The following is an 18,672-nucleotide window of genomic DNA, read 5'->3' on the forward strand; positions in this document are numbered from 1 at the left end:
GCTGGTAGTGGCAAAAGCAAAATAGCACTTAATGCAGGAGGTGTTGAGGTTGCGTCATCGTCTGACTCCACAAGGCCTCGAAGGCTCCCTTTTCTGGGAGTAGGTAAACCGCTTCTAAAGCCGGAGCTTCAAGAACAAGTTTTGGCTTACATTGCTGACTCAGCCTCCAGCTCTATTGCCTCCTCTTCTGAAGTTTTAAAAAATAAAAGCAGTGATTCGTCATTGGAGGCTCATGGTCATGAACCACACCTTTCCTTGTGTCCTTCACCCCTACCAAAATTGAAGGATGCGGCAGGCCACACTACAGATTACTCCATGGAGCTGTTTTCACATACCATCCCTGGGTTATCAAGTCAAATCGTGAATTACCCAGGCAAAGATGAATCTGACATGGAGTGCACTGATGCACAGCCACTGATAGATGATTCTGCTGGTACATTCACTCACAGCACTACATTGTCCTCGCTGTGTACTGAGCCAGAATCTGATCCAGATGAAACTCAGGTGCCCCTTCGCGCATACTATACCACCATACACGGTGACACAGAGGAAGGTGCACATGACATTGAAGAGGAGGTGATGGATGACCCATTTGTTGACCCAGATTGGCATCCATTGGGGTTAGAGTGTGCCGCTGCCAATAGCTCAGAAGAGGAGGATGAGGAGGAGCATCCGTAGCAGGCATCAACATTGCAACAGTTGTTATCTGGCAGGCCCGGAGCAGTCCAAAAACGGGTTACAAAAACCCAAAAAATTGCAGGACAGTTTGGCCAGATGGTCAAAAGAGCACAGCGTGCAAGGCCTCAAACTGTCTAATTATCAACGTTACAAGGTGGAACTCCACCCTGCACATGGTTGAGCGGCTGTGCGAACAGAGGCAGGCTGTAATGCATTTGTGGGAGGATACCTGGACAGGCACTTTGAGGGCAGACATGGAGTTGACCGGTGTGCAGTGGTCAAAGCTGAAAGACCTCTGTAAAGTCCTTCAGTGTTTTGAGGAATGCACACGGCTGGTAAGCGCAGACGATGCCATCATAAGCATGAGCATCCCACTTATGCGTCTGCTCATGCAAACTTTGACGCACATTAAGGAGCAGGCGTCTGCAGCCGAGGTTGACAAGGAGGAAGAGGAGGGGGGAATCCTTGCTGACAGTCAGCCATTGTCTGCTCCGGGACCTCTCCTGGATGAGGTGGAGGAGAAAGAGGAGGAGGAGGGTGATGATGGGGATGATTATTTAGGGGAGGAGGATGCTTCTCGTGTGTCCAGAGAAAATGTTGGCGTGGCAAGGGCTGGTACAGGGTTTGTGCGTGACTGGAGGGATGTGGATTTGCCAGAAAGTGCTCCTCCACCATGCAGTCGCACTGCATCATTGACACCAGGAACATTGGCCCACATGTCAGATTATGCCTTGCAGATCCTAAAAAGGGATCCCCATATTGCCAAAATGATGAACGATGATGACTACTGGTTGGCCAGCATCCTCGATCCACGCTATAAAGGCAAATTCCAAAACATCATGCCACAGGAGAACCTTGACCTAATATTGGCTAACAAACAAGCAACTCTGGTAAACAGGTTGGTTGAGGCATTCCCAGCACACAGCAGCGGTGATGTTTGTCACACAAGCCATAGGGGCCGGAGGCAGCTTGGAAGAGGTGTTGGTGGTTCAAACATCAGAAGTGGCGTTGGAGAAAGGGGTTTCATGACCATGTTGTGGAGTGATTTTTCAAGTCCCGCTCAAACGACTGGTAATACTGCATCGATGGAAAGTGACAGGAGACAGCACTTGTCAACTATGGTTACAAACTACTTTTCTTCCCAGGTCGATGTTCTCCCACACAGGTCATTCCCCTTTGACTATTGGGCCGCTAAACTGGACACCTGGCCTGAATTGGCACAATACGCGTTACAGGAGCTCGCTTGCCCAGCTGCAAGTGTGCTATCGGAAAGAGTCTTCAGTGCTGCTGGATCAATCCTGACAGAAAAAAGGACCCGTCGGTCAACCCAAAATGTGGATGATCTAACCTTCATTGAAATGAACCATGCATGGGTTTCCAAAGATTTTGTCCCACCTTCCCCTGATGACACATAGGTTGACAGAAAAATGGCTTGCTTTGGTCCTCCTCTTCCTGTGACTTGACCAATTTCGCCTTTTGCATCAGCTGAATGTCCAACATCAGCATATGCCACTTTGTAAACCTCCCTAACTGGGCTGCCCCCCCCATGGTCGGGTTCACCAGCAAGCGCACGCAACCGTGCGAGTGCCGTTGCCCTTGACAGGTGGGTAGGCCGACTCTTGGGTGCGGGCACTGGCACAGGGTCCCACATAGTGCAATCAAGTGTCTCTGACGGTGGTGGTGCACACCCACCGTCAGACACACCGCCGTACTATGAGGGGCCCAGTGCCAGTACCGACGCCCACGAGTGGGCCACCCGTGCTTGGCCAGGGCCCCAGCATTTGCGATCTTTACCTCTCCCTGCTCCTCCGCTGTGTAGTCTGGGCTGTCAAATCCATACTGGGCCTGACACCGTCTGAGCCAGCCTCCTGATGTATAGACATATATTTTTAATGTGTAAACTATGCAATCCATACATGTTATCCGGTGATACGGTACCCTTTCTCACCTTTGTGCAATCACGTGTAATCCATACTGTGCCTGAGAACGGCTGGCGAGCTGTTATGCAAGCTACAGCAGCTGTGGTTTGCACACATAAGTTTTTCCTTTTTTCAGGAATGACGGTTAGGCCTAATTCCGGAACAGCGGTTGACCTGCACTTACTGGGAAATCATCGTTCGCGGGTAATAATTGTCATCCCAGATCCCCATCACTAACGGTGTTCAGCGGGTTATCTGCACCTGTAAGCGACACACGCTGGCCCTTTCGGTGTAGCGCGCATGCAGCCACGGACATGTAAGGCCTTGACACACCAGTTATTGGCCAATCTCGCGTGCCAGAGCCTCGCGTGTCCCTCTAGTAAGCTGGACGCGGACCGCGTGGGCAGGACGGAGTCTCGTTTGTTAACGGAATTAAGCTTGCAATGCGTGCATCTTTTCGGTTGCTGGATGGTTGAGGTTGCCCGTGTTGAGTCCAATTACGCCGCAGGCTCCACTCCTGGTGGTGCCCTTCTGGACATTCCTTTAAGGTTCAGCTTTGCAACCATACTGGCCACGTCAAACAAAAATGTTGCCTTCATGGACGCTGTTTGGAGGGTCGTGAGTCATGGGAATCATGCCGCCCAGTCAGTTAACCTGCTAGAGAGATCCTTCGTTGCTCCCAAGCATGACATCACACTCCCTAGGAGGAAGGTTATGCCACTGTGGCGACCATACTCCTGGGGGCGCCACAAGTGCACTGATGCCCAGCCACTGCTCAATGATTCTGCTGGTACATTGACCCAGACCACTACATTCCCCTCGCACTCTACACAGCCTGAATCTGACCCTGATGAAACTCAGGTTACACTTCTCATATAATGTTCCACCTTACACGTTGACAAAGAGGAAGCTGCAGATGAAAGTACAGGTTCAGCCCACCTGCCATCAGAAACACCGCCGTACTATCAGGGGCCCTGTGCCAGTGCCGTCGCCAACGAGTGGGCCCCCCCTGCTTGCTCAGGATCACAGCACTTGCAAGGTTGAAATACTTACCTCTCCCTGCTCCACCGCCATGACGTCTTCCGCGTTTCCTGACACTGATATTCTGATCAGAGAGCGCAATGACATCACGTCTGTATGCCCTCTGCCTAAACAGCCAAGTGCAGTGGGATGGAAGATGGGGACGACAAGGAGTCCTGACTAGTACAGGGATTCCATAGCGAGGAGACTTATTTCATTGTTTTCAATGTTGGGACTGCTATTTTTGGGGAGCACTATACTCTGGAGAATGATAGATGGGGCCCACCATACACTGGAACATTTCAAAGGTGGACATCAGACACTGGAGCAGCATGTACAGGGCCCATTATACACTAGAGCATTAGAAATAGGGTCCATTATGTATGGAGCATTATTTGGGCCCATAAGACAGTGGAGCTTCATCCATGTGGACCAACATATACTGTAGCATTATGTGGAGCTCATCATATACTGTTTCAAACATTATATGGGATCAATGATTCTGTAGGGAGAAATAGATGGGCCTCATTACTCTGTATAGCGCACTATGCGGTGGCCATAATACTGTATGGAGTAATATACTGTCCACTTTTGGAGCTATTGGAGAATTTTAAATGGATATCAGTCATGAGATGTAAAAAGTGAAGTATTTTTCATTGTACTATACCACTATTTCTCTGCCGTATCAGAGCATCATGAGTTGTGGTATGTGTTAAAGGGACGCTCTTTGGCCCAGGGCACATGAAATCCTGGAGCCAGCCCTACCCCCCCCCCCGCAACTTTAACCAAATAACCCCCATTTTTCAATGCGTAACTTGTATTATGAAGTAAATAAAGGGTGACAAGCTTCAGGAATAAGAATTTATGGTTTTGGCATTCAAATGGGCACTGTAGGTGTGTTTCCTGTCTTTTTCTCACTCCCGACTTTTCTTCCCCATTGACTTACATTGGGTTTCGTGTTTCAGTCTGTACGAAACCCGACTTTTTCCGTTAGTCGGCCGATCTCACTCGACCCGACTTTTGAGAAAGTCGGGTTTCGCGAAACCCGACTCGACCCGAAAAAAGGCAAAGTCGCTCATCTCTAGTCGCAATAATAGGTGTAGTGTCGCTGTGGGTGTATGGTGCTGCGGGGGCTCTGCCGACATTTTGTGGAAGGCCAGAGCCCCCGCAGTTTATATATTTATTTTTACTCATTTATATAGCGCTATTAATTCCACAGCGCTTTACAGACATTAGTGGCATTGTCCCCAATGAGGCTCACAATCTACATTCCCTATCTTTAGAGACGGACATGGGGCGCGTCTTTCCAGATCACAACATGTCTATTTATCTTTTGGAGATGTGATAAACCTCACCCGTACAATGTATTGGATGCAGTGAATCCGCACGGTTCAGTGATCACATGTGGAGTCACCTATGTTCAATAGCCGGCAGCGGACATGTGCTGCATCCAAAGCGCTGCCAATTCCTGATCGTGTGCACCCGGCCTAAGGAAATAAATCAGTCAATTTCAGAAAAAAAACAAATTCACACAGACACCAGCCAGACACGGACAGCAGCCAGGCATGGACAGCAGCCAGACACGGACAGCAGCCAGGCACGGACACCGGCCAGACACGGACACCGGCCAGACACGGACAGCGGCCAGACACAGACACCGGCCAGACACGTACAGCAGCCAGACACGGACACCGGCCAGACACGGACAGCGGCCAGACACAGACAGCGGCCAGACACGGACACCGGCCAGATACGTACAGCAGCCAGACACGGACACCGGCCAGACACGGACAGCGGCCAGACACAGACAGCGGCCAGACACGGACACCGGCCAGACAAGGACACCGGCCAGACATGGACACCGTCACTTTTTTTTTTATAAATCTGTTGCTGTCGTCTTTCAGCATTTCTGCATCATTTTTTTCCCTGTTCAAATGAATGGGACACAAAAATGCAAGTGAAAAGGCTGCAAAAAAGCAGAAAATTTCCTGCCAACACTGTAGATCAATCCACAGCAACAATGGTGAGTGTGAACAGACACAACAGGGGATTTCTGAGAATGTAAAAATAATTAGCATGAACTGATAAATCCCCCACGGCTCCAGCACTGATGCTCCGGGGGTCTCTGCCAGTCTCCGCACTGGGCTGCAGTGGTCTTGTGGCTCCGGGGGTCTCTGCCAGTCTCAGCACTAGGCTCCAGGGGTCTTGTGGCTCCGGGGGTCTCTGCTAGTCTCAGCACTGGGCTGCAGTGGTCTTGTGGCCCCGGGGGTCTCTGGCAGTCTTAGCACTGGGCTGCAGTGGTCTTGTGGCTCGGGCAGTCTCCGTCAGTCTCAGCACTGGGCTGCAGTGGTCTTGTGGCTCCTGGAGTCTCTGTCAGTTTTAGGACTAGGCTGCAGTGGTCTTGTGGCTTTGGCAGTCTCCATCAGTCTTAGCAATAGGCTGCCAGGGTCTTGTGGCTGTGGGGGTCTCCATCAGTCTCAGCACTGAGCTGCAGGGGTCTTGTGGCTTCACCTTATATTATGTGACTGTACGGCCCCTTCACACGACCTATCATGTTTATCACAGATGCCACGTGTCCCCTATTTGACTTATGGTGCTGCTCTCATGTCCGTGTTTCCCCAGCAGCACAGATGACAAAGGGCCAATACAAGTCTATGGGTCCGTGTAAACGTGCCATCCGTGTGCTGTACATGTGCCATCCGTGTGCTGTACGTGTGCCATCCGTGTGCTGTACGTGTGCCATCCGTGTGCTGTACATGTGCCGTCTGTGTGCCGTACGTGTGCCGTCCATGTGTTGTACATGTGCTGTCCGTGTGCCATACATGTGCCGCCCGTGTGCCGTAAATGTGCTGTCCGTGTGCTGTACATGAGCTGTCCGTGTGCCGTCCGTGTGTTGTACATGTGCCGCCCGTGTGCCGTAAATGTGCTGTCCGTGTGCTATACATGAGCCGTCCGTGTGCCGTCCGTGTGCTGTACATGTGCCATCCGTGTGCTGTACATGTGCCGTCCGTGCTTAACATGGAAAGTCTATGAGAAGCTTTGTAATTCCATTTCCATTGTCCATACGGATGACCAAGATCAGAGTCTCATTATCCCGAGTAGAGAAGCTCCAGGGACAAAGACCCCGTCTGGTCCTAACACGCTGGGGGTCCGGAGTATCCAGCCACGGGGCCCGGATTCCCTCTTTTGTGGCCCCAGCGTTTCTTGTAGAATAAATCCCTTTCTCACACAGTCCTGTAGTAATGACTTTGTTCTCACGTTTTGTAGGAGGGTTTGTCTGACTCCATCTTATGTTATCAGTATAAGTGCGAGAGACGAGAGACGGACAACCGCAGTTTCACTGTGTGTCTGGCATCAGTTCTACAGTGTGTGAGACATGGGGTCTGTGACCAAAGCTGGGGGTATATGGGTATATAGAGCATACACAGGGGTCTGTGACTGAAGCTGGGGTATACAGGTGTATGCAGTGTACACAGAGGGGTCTGTGACCGAAGCTGGGGGTATACGGGTGAATACAGTGTACACAGGCGTCTGCGACCGAAGCTGGGTGTATACAGTGTACACAGGTGTCTGTGACCGAAGCTGGGGTATACGGGTGCATACAGTGTACACTGAGGAGTCTGTGACTGAAGCTGGGGGTATACGGGTGAATACAGTGTACACTGAGGGGTCTGTGACCGAAGCAGGGGGTATACGGGTGTATACAGCATACACAGAGGAGTCTGTGACCAAAGCTGGGGGTATACGGGTGTATACAGCGTACACTGAGGGGTCTGCAACCGAAGATGTGGTATACGGGTGTATACAGTGTACACAGGGGTCTGCGACTGAACCTGGGGGTATACGGGTGTATACAGTGTACACAGGGGTCTGTGACCGAAGCTGGAGGTATACGGGTGTATACAGTGTACACAGAGGGGTCTGTGACTGAAGATGGGGGTATATGAGTTTATACAGCGTACACAGAGGGGTCTGTGACCGAACCTGGGGATATACGAGTGTATACAGTGTACACAGGGGTCTGTGACTGAAGATGGGGGTATACGGGTTTATACAGCATACCCAGAGGGGTCTGTGACTGAAGATGGGGGTATTCGGGTTTATACAGTGCACACACAGGGGTCTGTGACCGAACCTGGGGGTATACGGGTTTATACAGTGTATACAGGGGTCTGCGACCGAAGCTGGGGGTATACGGGTGTATACGGTGTACACAGAGAGGTCTGTGACCGAAGATGTGGTATACGGGTGTATACAGCGTACACTGAGGGGTCTGCAACCGAAGATGTGGTATACGGGTGTATACAGTGTACACAGGGGTCTGCGACTGAACCTGGGGGTATACGGGTGTATACAGTGTACACGTGTCTGTGACCGAAGCTGGGGGTATACGGGTGTATACAGTGTACACAGAGGGGTCTGTGACTGAAGATGGGGTATACGGGTTTATACAGCGTACACAGAGGGGTCTGTGACTGAAGATGGGGGTATACGGGTTTATACAGCGTACACAGAGGGGTCTGTGACTGAAGATGGGGGTATACGGGTATATACAGCGTACACAGAGGGGTCTGCGACCGAAGCTGGGGCTATACGGGTGTGTACAATGTATACAGGGGTCTGCGACCAAAGCTGGGGGTATACGGGTGTGTACAGTGTATACAGGGGTCTGCGAGTGAACCTGGGGGTATACGGGTGTGTACAGTGTATCCAGGGGTCTGCGATTAAAGCTGGGGGTATGCGGGTGTATAGTGTACACAGGGGTCTGCGACTGAACCTGGGGGTATACGGGTGTATAGTGTACACAGGGGTCTGTGACTGATCTGGGGGTATACGGGTGTATAGTGTACACAGGGGTCTGCGACTGATCTGGGGGTATACGGGTGTATAGTGTACACAGGGGTCTGCGACTGAAGCTGGGGGTATACGGGTGTATAGTGTACACAGGGGTCTGCGACTGAAGCTGGGGGTATACGGGTGTATAGTGTACACAAGAGTCTGTAACTGAAGATGGGGATATACATAGTACAAAGAGGTGTCCGCACAAAGGCGGCTCCGCTCTGTATACCCTGTACACATGGCTCTGCTCAGTACACCTCGTACACACACGGCTCCACTTTGCACACCTCGTACACACACAGCTCCGCTCTGCACACCTTGTACACATACGGCTCCTCTCCGTACACGTTATACACACACGGCTCCGCTCCTTACACCTCGTACACACGCGGCTCCTCTCTGTACACGTTATACACACACGGCTCCGCTCCGTACACACGGCTCCGCTCAGTACACCTCGTACACACGCGGCTCCGCTCCATACACCTCGTACACACGCGGCTTTGCTCCGTACACCTCATACACACGCGGCTCCGCTCCGTACACCTCGTACACACAGGGCTCCGCTCTGTACACCTCGTACACACGGCTCCGCGCCGTACACCTCATACACACAGGGCTCCGCGCCGTACACCTCGTACACACACGGCTCCGCTCCGTACACCTCGTACACACGCGGCTCCGCTCTGTACACCTCGTACACACACGGCTCCGCTCCGTACACCTCGTACACACACGGCTCCGCTCCGTACACCTCGTACACACGCGGCTCCGCTCCGTACACCTCGTACACACAGGGCTCCGCTCCGTACACCTCGTACACACGCGGCTCCGCTCCGTACACCTCGTACACACGCGGCTCCGCTCTGTACACCTCATACACACAGGGCTCCGCTCCGTACACCTCGTACACACACGGCTCCGCTCCGCTCCGTACACCTCGTACACACACGGCTCCGCTCTGTATACCCTGTACACATGGCTCTGCTCAGTACACCTCGTACACACACGGCTCCACTTTGCACACCTCGTACACACGCGGCTCCGCTCCGTACACCTCGTACACACACGGCTCCGCTCCGTACACCTTGTACACACGCTGCTCCGCTCTTTACACCTCGTACACACACGGCTCCGCTCTTTACACCTCGTACACACAGGGCTCCGCTCCGTACACCTCGTACACACGGCTCCGCTCCGTACACCTCGTACACACAGGGCTCTGCTCCGTACACCTCGTACACACGGCTCCGCGCCGTACACCTCGTACACACAGGGCTCCGCTCCGTACACCTCGTACACAGACGGCTCCGCTCCGTACACCTCGTACACACGGCTCCGCTCCGTACACCTCGTACACACACGGCTCCGCTCCGTACACCTCGTACACACACGGCTCCGCTCCGTACACCTCGTACACACAGGGCTCCGCTCCGTACACCTCGTACACACAGGGCTCCGCTCCGTACACCTCGTACACACGCGGCTCCGCTCCGTACACCTCGTACACACACGGCTCCGCTCCGTACACCTCGTACACACACGGCTCCGCTCCGTACACCTCGTACACACACGGCTCCGCTCCGTACACCTCGTACACACAGGGCTCCGCTCCGTACACCTCGTACACACACGGCTCCGCTCCGTACACCTCGTACACACAGGGCTCCGCTCCGTACACCTCGTACACACGGCTCCGCTCCGTACACCTCGTACACACGGCTCCGCTCCGTACACCTCGTACGCACACGGCTCCGCTCCATACACCTCGTACACACACGGCTCCGCTCCGTACACCTCGTACACACACGGCTCCGCTCCGTACACCTCGTACACATGTGGTAGGGGGCTGGGCTAGGGGGGTGGACCACTGCTTACCAGACGAGGCAAAGACGAGACGGAGACAGCTTCCACTTCCACTTGTAACAGTTCCGGATTTATTTGTCGTCCTCTGACGACCACCAAACACGCACCGCAGCTTCTTTACACCACTGTATCACCAGGCCCGGGTACCTATTCTTCAGCTCCAGTAATGCACCTCGCGGATCTTTCACTGGGGGCTGTCCTAGACCAATCTACCCCCAGCGCTTCACCTGCCCGAGGTCGTCTTCGAATCGGTACCCCCGGGGCCTCGTCTGTCCTGCGGTCCGTTGAGTCAGGGTCTCCCCCTGACTGTCTCTTCTCCTTGCCTGTCCTGCAGTCCGTCAGGTCAGGGCCACCCCCTGACTGTCTCTCATTTGTCCGTCCCCCTGGCCGAGCTCTTCTCACTTTCTCCATCTTCTTCTGAGCTCCTCCCGGGACTAGACTCTCCTGGAGCCCCGCCTTCTTCTATTTATCCCCTCTCACAGGGGAATTTCCCACCCCGGCTCCTATCTCCCCGCCCCCCATGACTATGCAGTTTCTATAGCCCTAAGCTGATGTAAAGTCCTGTACTACTCTCCCCTGCCATCTTGTGGTCATTTCACAGTACTGCACTCCCTTTTCTGTCCCTACTGTTACCTCTCTAACCTGTCAATCTCTGTCCCTAGTGCACAAACCGTCCCCTCCTTCTACCAGTCACATCTGTCCGTAAAGTCACCTTCCCCACACACACGCGGCTCCGCTCCGTACACCTCGTACACACATGGCTCCGCTCCGTACACCTCGTACACACACGGCTTTTCTACATCCACCCTGTAAACCCCTCTTGACCCCACACATAAACTTCAAAGTCCTGCACACACTGAGGCCCCTGATCATGTGACCCCTGACTCCTCCCCTCCTGTGACCTCATCACAGGTCCTGTGCGCACAGAGCAGCTGTAGAAATCTCCGGCCTCGGGGGTCTCACCAGACTTCGCTCTTTTCTTGCAGGGGCCGCAGTGGATTTCATCCTGGATACATAGAGCTGAATAGAGGAGCGATGTTCCTTCACTCTGATGGGAATTGATGGTGACGTTTGTCCAACGTCCACGTTACCGAGTAAATCCCCCCAGGACTGCAGCCGGTAAAGACCCCGATATCCACAGGTGTCCCCTCTAATTGGGGGAAAGGGATAGAAAAGCCTCTTATCCCGAGGGGAAACCCTGTACATGGAGACATCGGCCTCAGATCTCTCCTGTCCTGTTCTTCCAGAAAAGCCTCAAACTTCTGTGTGTGACTCAGAGCTGAGATCTAACGGGAGAGAAGATTCCAGTGCGGGGAAGACGGGAAACCTTCATATAGACGGCCGGTGGGGATGGAGGCAGTGACCGACTCTGGCCACATCTGTCTCTAGAGCCGCAGTAGAAGATGAAGATGTCGTCCTCATCATGAAGGAGTTATTTCTCATGTCGCGTGTAATGAATATCTCCTGCAGTATTGCTAATGCCGATTCCAGTGTCGGTAATGAGACGAGAATTAGCGTTATGGAAGATGAGTCTATGAGGAACGTGTTCAGCTGCCGACTCCGAGGAGGAAACTGCTTGTTGTCTGTGGCCTAAATATATAGGTTTTATTAGTAGATGTCAGGGAAGAAAACTAAACCCTGTAAGATAATAAATCTCCTCCTATGTTTCCCTTATTATCTCCAGTAATTGTATTATTACACAGGATTCTTATGGTGTTACATCGGATCATCTTCTTCTCATTCAGGTCTCTACAATATCGGATCCTCTCAGTGAAGATCTTCTACAGAAGAGAATTTTCCTGATTTACCCATCAAGGATGGATATGGACAGAGACAAGATGGCGGAGAGGATGTTACACCTCACCCTAGAGATCCTCTTCCGTCTCACTGGAGAGGTGAGAGATTCTGATGACGTCACATTCCATCATTCTTATCTATGGGAATAACAGATGGACAGAACTGGAGAGGTGAGGACTCTGGAAATGTCTGGAGTGAGATTTATTAATGTGTCTCTCCATAACCAGGATTACACAGTGGTGAAGAAGACCTCTAGTGATCGCTGTCAGGACCCTGTGTCTGAGGGATGGGGAAGACCCCTGAGCCCAATCACGGGGCCTCCACCTCACCCCCTGATCCATGAGGACATCAATGACCAGAAGATCCTAGAACTCATCTACAAGATGATTGAGCTGCTGACTGGAGAGGTGACACTGCTGGGAATGCTGGGACATTATACAGTAACACTATGAAGGGATCGGGGGATGACGGTATCATTGTATGTGTCAGGTTCCTATAAGGTGTCAGGATGTCGCTGTCTATTTCTCCATGGAGGAGTGGGAGTATTTAGAAGGACACAGAGATCTGTACAAGAACGTCATAATGGAGGTTCCCCAGCCCCTCACATCTCCAGGTAATAGACAGGACTAAATACACACGGCCTATAATTATCTGTATGTAGAGAATGAATTCAGTCCCTGTATGTGTTTCCTCCAGATCTATCCAGTAAGAGGACAACACCAGAGAGATGTCCCCATCCTCTTCTTCCACAGGACTGTAACCAAGAAGATCCCAGTGCTCCTCAGGATCATCAGGTAGATGGAGAGAAGGTGTCAGGAGATCTCCCCTATGATGTGTAGACGGCTGTGAAGGTCTTGTGCTCAGTCTTGTTTTATCCACCAGTATTATATGTTTTATACTTGTGTAATGAGAGCGGTGGAGATGGCAGGATTAGAGCTGATCATAGATGGGACTTCTCCATCTGTCTGTGACTTTTACAGTATTTGTTTCAGGGTGAAGATCTGACCCATATTAATACTACAGAGACATATGTGAGGGGTGATGAGCGGTGTAAAGAGGAGATTCCCACATATGACTACCCAGGTGAGTAGTAACCACTGAATGCAGAGAAGTCACAGATTCCTCTCAGTCACCGGCTGTGGCTGCTTTATCGGTGGTGTAGTCCGGCCGTATTACCATGATCACCATTTTGCCTCTAGACCACAACATTCTCCTCCACCCAAAACTGTTCAAATGACTTTGGACATTGAAAGCCCTTTTCTATAGAACTTACGACCTGGAGGAACCACCTACCCTCTGGGATTAGGAGACGCTGACCGTTACCTGCCCAGATATGTAACTATAAAGCCAAATGACAGCGTATGTAGTATGTGCTGACAAGTTAGAAAGTCACTTGATGAAAAATATTATGATTGGCCTATAAGAGAAAGCGGAGGGTAATGATGCTGTTGGCTTCATAGAATCCTGAGATCTAATTTCAGGGCTGAAATCTCATATCCTGAGATCTTGTTACCGAGATCTCCATCTGCGCATGTGCCGCCCCCCAGCAGCCATATTCACAGAGTCCACCACACAGGAGGAAACCACGGACATGCGGGGGGCTCTGGACTTTCACGAAAAGTCAGCAGAGTCTCCCCGCAGCGGCGGACTCTCCAGGCAGCAGCAGCGGCGGACACCCAGAGCAGCGGCAGCAGCATTGGCGGTGGCCACCCTGGGCAGCATCGCCAGGCACCCCAGCAGCACCAAACACTCGCAGCGGGGCACTGCTCATCGGACACCCCCTCATCCCACCCTGCGGCCTGCAGCATCACCCCACTCCTGCCTCCTCCAGCAGTGACCCTGGGACCCCGCTTCACCATAGCAGTAAGACGCATGGATTATAAGAAGCGCCACCATGTTATTAAAAAAAAATATTCCTATTTTTCTCCTCAAAATTTGGGGTGCGTCTTATAATCCAGAGTGTCTTATAATCCAAAAAATACCTCCAACATGTTTTTTTATTCTAGTTCTTTTTGTACAGGTTCATTTTGTATGGTAGTTTGATGATGGTGGGATCGGCCTGCCTCACTTATGTGAGTCTGCAACTACCTGGTAGCCTTTAAAATAAGGTCTCCATTACCTCTGCCAGATGCCTGAGATCTAAATTTAAGACACATCAGCTCTGCACTATTATAAAAAGTTCTCTATGAATATTTAATCTTTCTTCTTGAAACTCATCTGACAGAAAATATTGGCCCTTACGATAGTTTAGATTGCCAAGAACCACCGAGCCCCATACTCTTAATTACCCAGAGAGTTTTCACCAGGATAATAGGAAACAAATGGACCTTACAAATTATTTCCCAATGTCTCATGAATCCAACAATCCCCTATATATGGTTGTACACTACTTTCTGGGCTCATGGTAGGTTAAGAAAGGAAGGAGCGCCATTTAGCTATTCGTACACAGCTCTTGATGGAATAGTTTGCAGACACGATGTATTGGGAGCACTGTTAGTGATCACCTGGCAGATCAGAAGATGGCCACCATGAGAAGGCTTGGCTCTATCTACTCTATTTTCCAGATCCCATGATTGCCTTGCTCATCATCCTTTAACCCCTCTTCATGGATCTGGACTTACACAGAGACCCCTAGGCTTGAGCCATGGTGTTACCTGCTATTCTGTGGAGTGAGATGGCAAGAAGAATAGTCAGGTAGTTGGTCATAACCAGGAGGGCAGAGAAAGTACAAAATCAGAAAACAAGTGTAGTCAGTAAGCGGGCTGGGATTACACCAGGAAACAAATACACCAGCTGAGCACAGAGGACTGAACCAGAGGAGAACAAGGATGTATCTGGCAGATTCCGGGAATAGGCTTCAAGCTTTAGGAGGGTTTGGTGCTTTCTAATTGGCTTAAGCAGGTAGCAGATTACTACCAGATTGCTGGACAGCACACAAACCCATACTGCCAGGCTGGATGAAACTACTGGTCTCAGGCACCCTAATCTTATTGGCTGGACAGAGCCAGCGCCCCCCCAGAGCTTCTGGTTTCGACGTCTCTTCTATTACCAGCAACGTCTGCACCATAAATAAGGCGCTGCTTGGTGATGGAACCAAACATCGCAGGAGCAGATTCCAGTGGAGAGGGGACACACCATCTGCAGATGCCCTAATATAACACAATTACAGGAAACTAAAGCAGTAGAAATCCCCATAAAGTGACTCCATTATGGAAATTATAACCCTCAGTGAATTATTCTATGGGAGTAGTGACACTTTACGGAAATTAGCTCGCACTGGATGTTGCAACATGAAAATTGCACATTTGCCATTTTATTATCCAACACATAATGCCCAGATTGTGCTCCAGGAAACACACACCGTAAATTAAGTGGGTTCATCTCACTATAGTAATGCCAAATACATGGATGCTAAATATGGTTTGGGCGCACTACAAGGCTCAGAAGAGAGTGGATATTTGACTTTGGGAGAGCGGATATTGCTGGATTGGTTTATGGAAGCCATGTTGCTTTTCAAGAGCTTTTGACCCACAAATATTGTGGAAACCTTTTGGTTTTCCTCTGACAGATGATGGACCTTAGTGGTGTCTTGTGTTTCCGTGAGATGAGAAGTTTTATTGGTATAATTTTCACCTATATAACATTGTTTGGTGGCTTTTTATTCCATGTTTGGGAAGCAGAATGAACAAACCATTGAACACCATGATGCGCTGGTTCATGCTATGAGGCTTTCGATTAGACTGTGAACTGTCATTGTATTGGAGAATAATTCAGTATTTTTAAAAAGCTTGTATTTTTTATGGACAGCTTAAGAAGAAATGTTCAAAAGTATAAAATGTGAAGATATTTTATTCAAAATTATTAATTGGTTTTATTTTTAGCAGATGACTGCACCAGGAGATCAGAGGGAACGCTGACATCTTCAATTTTTAAATCTGATGATCTTGAGATCTCACAGGACCCAATTGAAGTTAATGCCATTACTCCAGATATACCATCATCCCTTCATAGCCAAGATCTGTCATCTAATACTTTGAAACAGGTCCCATCTTTTGGTTCATTACCAACTACTAAGAAAAATCAAAGTCACGATATAAGCATTAAAAAATTAATTGATTCTAAAGGAAAGGAGCCATTTTCATATTCAGAATATGGAAATAGTTTTCTTGAAAAGACTTGTCTTACACATGAAAAAATTCACATAACAGACAATAGATTTTCCTGTTCACAATGTGGGAAATGCTGTACAAAGAAATCACATTTGGATAAGCACCAAAGAACTCACACAAGGGAGAAACCTTTTTGCTGTTCAGAATGTGGGAAATTTTTTAACCAGAAATCAGATTTGGTTAGGCACCAAAGAACTCACACAGGGGAGAAGCCTTTTTCCTGTTTAGAATGTGGGAAATGTTTTGTGAGGAAATCATCTCTTCTTAGTCACCAAAAAACTCACACAGGGGAGAAGCCTTTTTCATGTTCAGAATGTGGGAAATGTTTTAACCAGAAATCTAATTTTGTTACACACCAGAAAACTCACACAGGGGAGAAGCCTTTTTCATGTTCAGAATGTGGGAAATGTTTTAACAAGAAATCTAATTTTGTTACACACCAGAAAACTCACACAGGGGAGAAGCTTTTTTCCTGTTCAGAATGTTGGAAATGTTTTAGCCAGAAATCAGATTTGTTTAAGCACCAAAGAACTCACACAGGGGAGAAGCCTTTTTCCTGCTCAGAATGTGGGAAATGTTTTATCCAGAAATCAGATTTGTTTAAGCACCAAAGAACTCACACGGGGGAGAAGCCTTTTTCCTGTTCAGAATGTGGGAAATGTTTTACAAAGAAATCATATGTGGCTAATCACCATAGAACCCACACAGGGGAGAAGCCTTTTTCCTGTTCAGAATGAGGGAAATGTTTTGCACATAAATCACATTTTGTTACTCACCATAAAACTCACACAGGCGAGAAACCTTTTTCCTGTTCAGAATGTGGGAAATGTTTTAACCAGAAATCAGATTTGGTTAGTCACCATAGAACCCACACAGGCGAGAAGCCTTTTTCCTGTTCAGAATGCGGGAAATGTTTTACCCAGAAATCAAATTTGATTAAGCACCAAAGAACTCACACGGGGGAGAATCCTTTCTCCTCTTCAGAATGTGGGAAATGTTTTGTGAGGAAATCATCTCTTCTTAGTCATAGTAACATAGTAACATAGTTTTGAAGGCTGAAGGAAGACCTTATGTTCATCTAGTTCAGCCTATTTTTAGTGCAGCTGTTCTGCATTGTTGATCCTGGGGAAGGCAAAAAACCCACAGAGTAGAAGCCAATTTTCTCCATAGGGAAAAAAATTCCTTCCCCTAAGCTGGGTCAACCATCTACCTATAATATTCTGTTATTCGTAACCTTCTATACTGTTACTCACAAGAAAAGCATCCATTCCTTTCTTAAATTCATTCAGTGAGTTGGCCATCACCACTTCCTCAGGAAGAGAACTCCAGAGCCTCACTGCTCTTACCGTGAAGAACCCTCTTCTATGCTGGTGCAGAAATTGTCTTTCCTCCAAACGAAGAGAATGCCCCCTTGTTCTTGTCACAGTCCTTGGTACAAACAGTTCATTGGAGAGATCTCTGTATTGCCCTCTGATATACTTGAACATATTTATTAGTTCTCCCCTAAGTCTTCTCTTTTCTAGAGTAAATAGACCTAATTTTGATAACCTTTCTGGGTATTGTAGTAAACCAACTCCATTTATCATTTTAGTAGCCCGCCTTTGAACCCTTTCAAGTTCAGTAATGTCTTTCTTGAGCATCGGCGTCCAAAATTACACACAATACTCCTAGTGTGGTCTGACGAGTGATTTGTACAGAGGGAGAATTATGTTTTCATCTCGTGTCCCCAGACCTCTTCTAATGCATACCATGACCCTATTTGCTTTGGTGGCAGCTGCCTGACACTGGGCACTCCAATTTAGCTTCTTATTGACTAAGATGCCTAAGTCTTTTTCCATGCCTGATTTCCCCAGCAGTTTCCCATTTAGTAAGTAATTATAGCATCTGTTTCTCCTTCCCATGTGCATAACCTTACACTTATCTGTGTTAAACCTCATTTGCCATTTTTCAGCCCAATTCTCCAATTTACTCAAATCTGTCTGTAGTTGCAAACTGTCCTTCTTTGTGTTAACTACCTTACATAGTTTTGTATCATCTGCAAATACTGATATTTTACTGTGTAAGCCATCCACTAGATCATTAATAAATATATTAAATAGTAGGGGGCCCAATACAGAACCCTGTGGTACCCCACTAGTAACCCTGGTTGTTGTGAGCTCATTTTCTCGTTCACCTTTGATGTCCGATTAACTCCCTCTGCTGGTGAAAGGAGGTGGTGAAACTGATTTGGATGGGAGAAACCTGTCACCTGAACAGGGGGATTGCGATTGGAAATCCGGAATCTCTGAGTGGATATAAGGCAGCCGACGCCCTGTAGGTTTGCTGGTGATTTCTCTGCTCTGAGCTCTGGCCTCCAGTTCAGTTCCTGTCTTCTAAAGCTAAGT

General features: G+C 49.3%; 1 protein-coding gene across 1 annotated transcript; it reads left to right on the plus strand.

Annotated features, from left to right (window-relative positions):
- Positions 1–3,194: 3,194 nt before the first annotated feature.
- LOC141077555 (uncharacterized) lies at positions 3,195–18,428 on the plus strand. The gene is made up of 5 exons (XM_073564557.1): positions 3,195–3,215; positions 12,068–12,217; positions 12,347–12,526; positions 15,859–15,874; positions 16,004–18,428. The coding sequence occupies exons 1-5, from the start codon at positions 3,195–3,197 to the stop codon at positions 17,023–17,025; spliced, it is 1,389 nt and encodes a 462-aa protein (XP_073420658.1). The 3' UTR covers positions 17,026–18,428.
- Positions 18,429–18,672: the final 244 nt, after the last annotated feature.

The sequence above is a fragment of the Dendrobates tinctorius genome, unplaced genomic scaffold, assembly GCF_039654945.1.
Source record: "Dendrobates tinctorius isolate UK_male_01 unplaced genomic scaffold, ASM3965494v1 ptg000456l, whole genome shotgun sequence".
Taxonomy (NCBI): domain Eukaryota; kingdom Metazoa; phylum Chordata; class Amphibia; order Anura; family Dendrobatidae; genus Dendrobates; species Dendrobates tinctorius.

Excerpts from the sequence above, each read along its gene's own strand:
- LOC141077555 (XM_073564557.1), top strand. The coding sequence starts at position 3,195 with ATGGACGCTGTTTGGAGGGTC. Across the intron at positions 3,216-12,067 it reads TGGACGCTGTTTGGAGGGTC|GTCTCTACAATATCGGATCC; the intron begins GTGAGTCATGGG and ends CTTCTCATTCAG. Across the intron at positions 12,218-12,346 it reads TCTTCCGTCTCACTGGAGAG|GATTACACAGTGGTGAAGAA; the intron begins GTGAGAGATTCT and ends CTCCATAACCAG.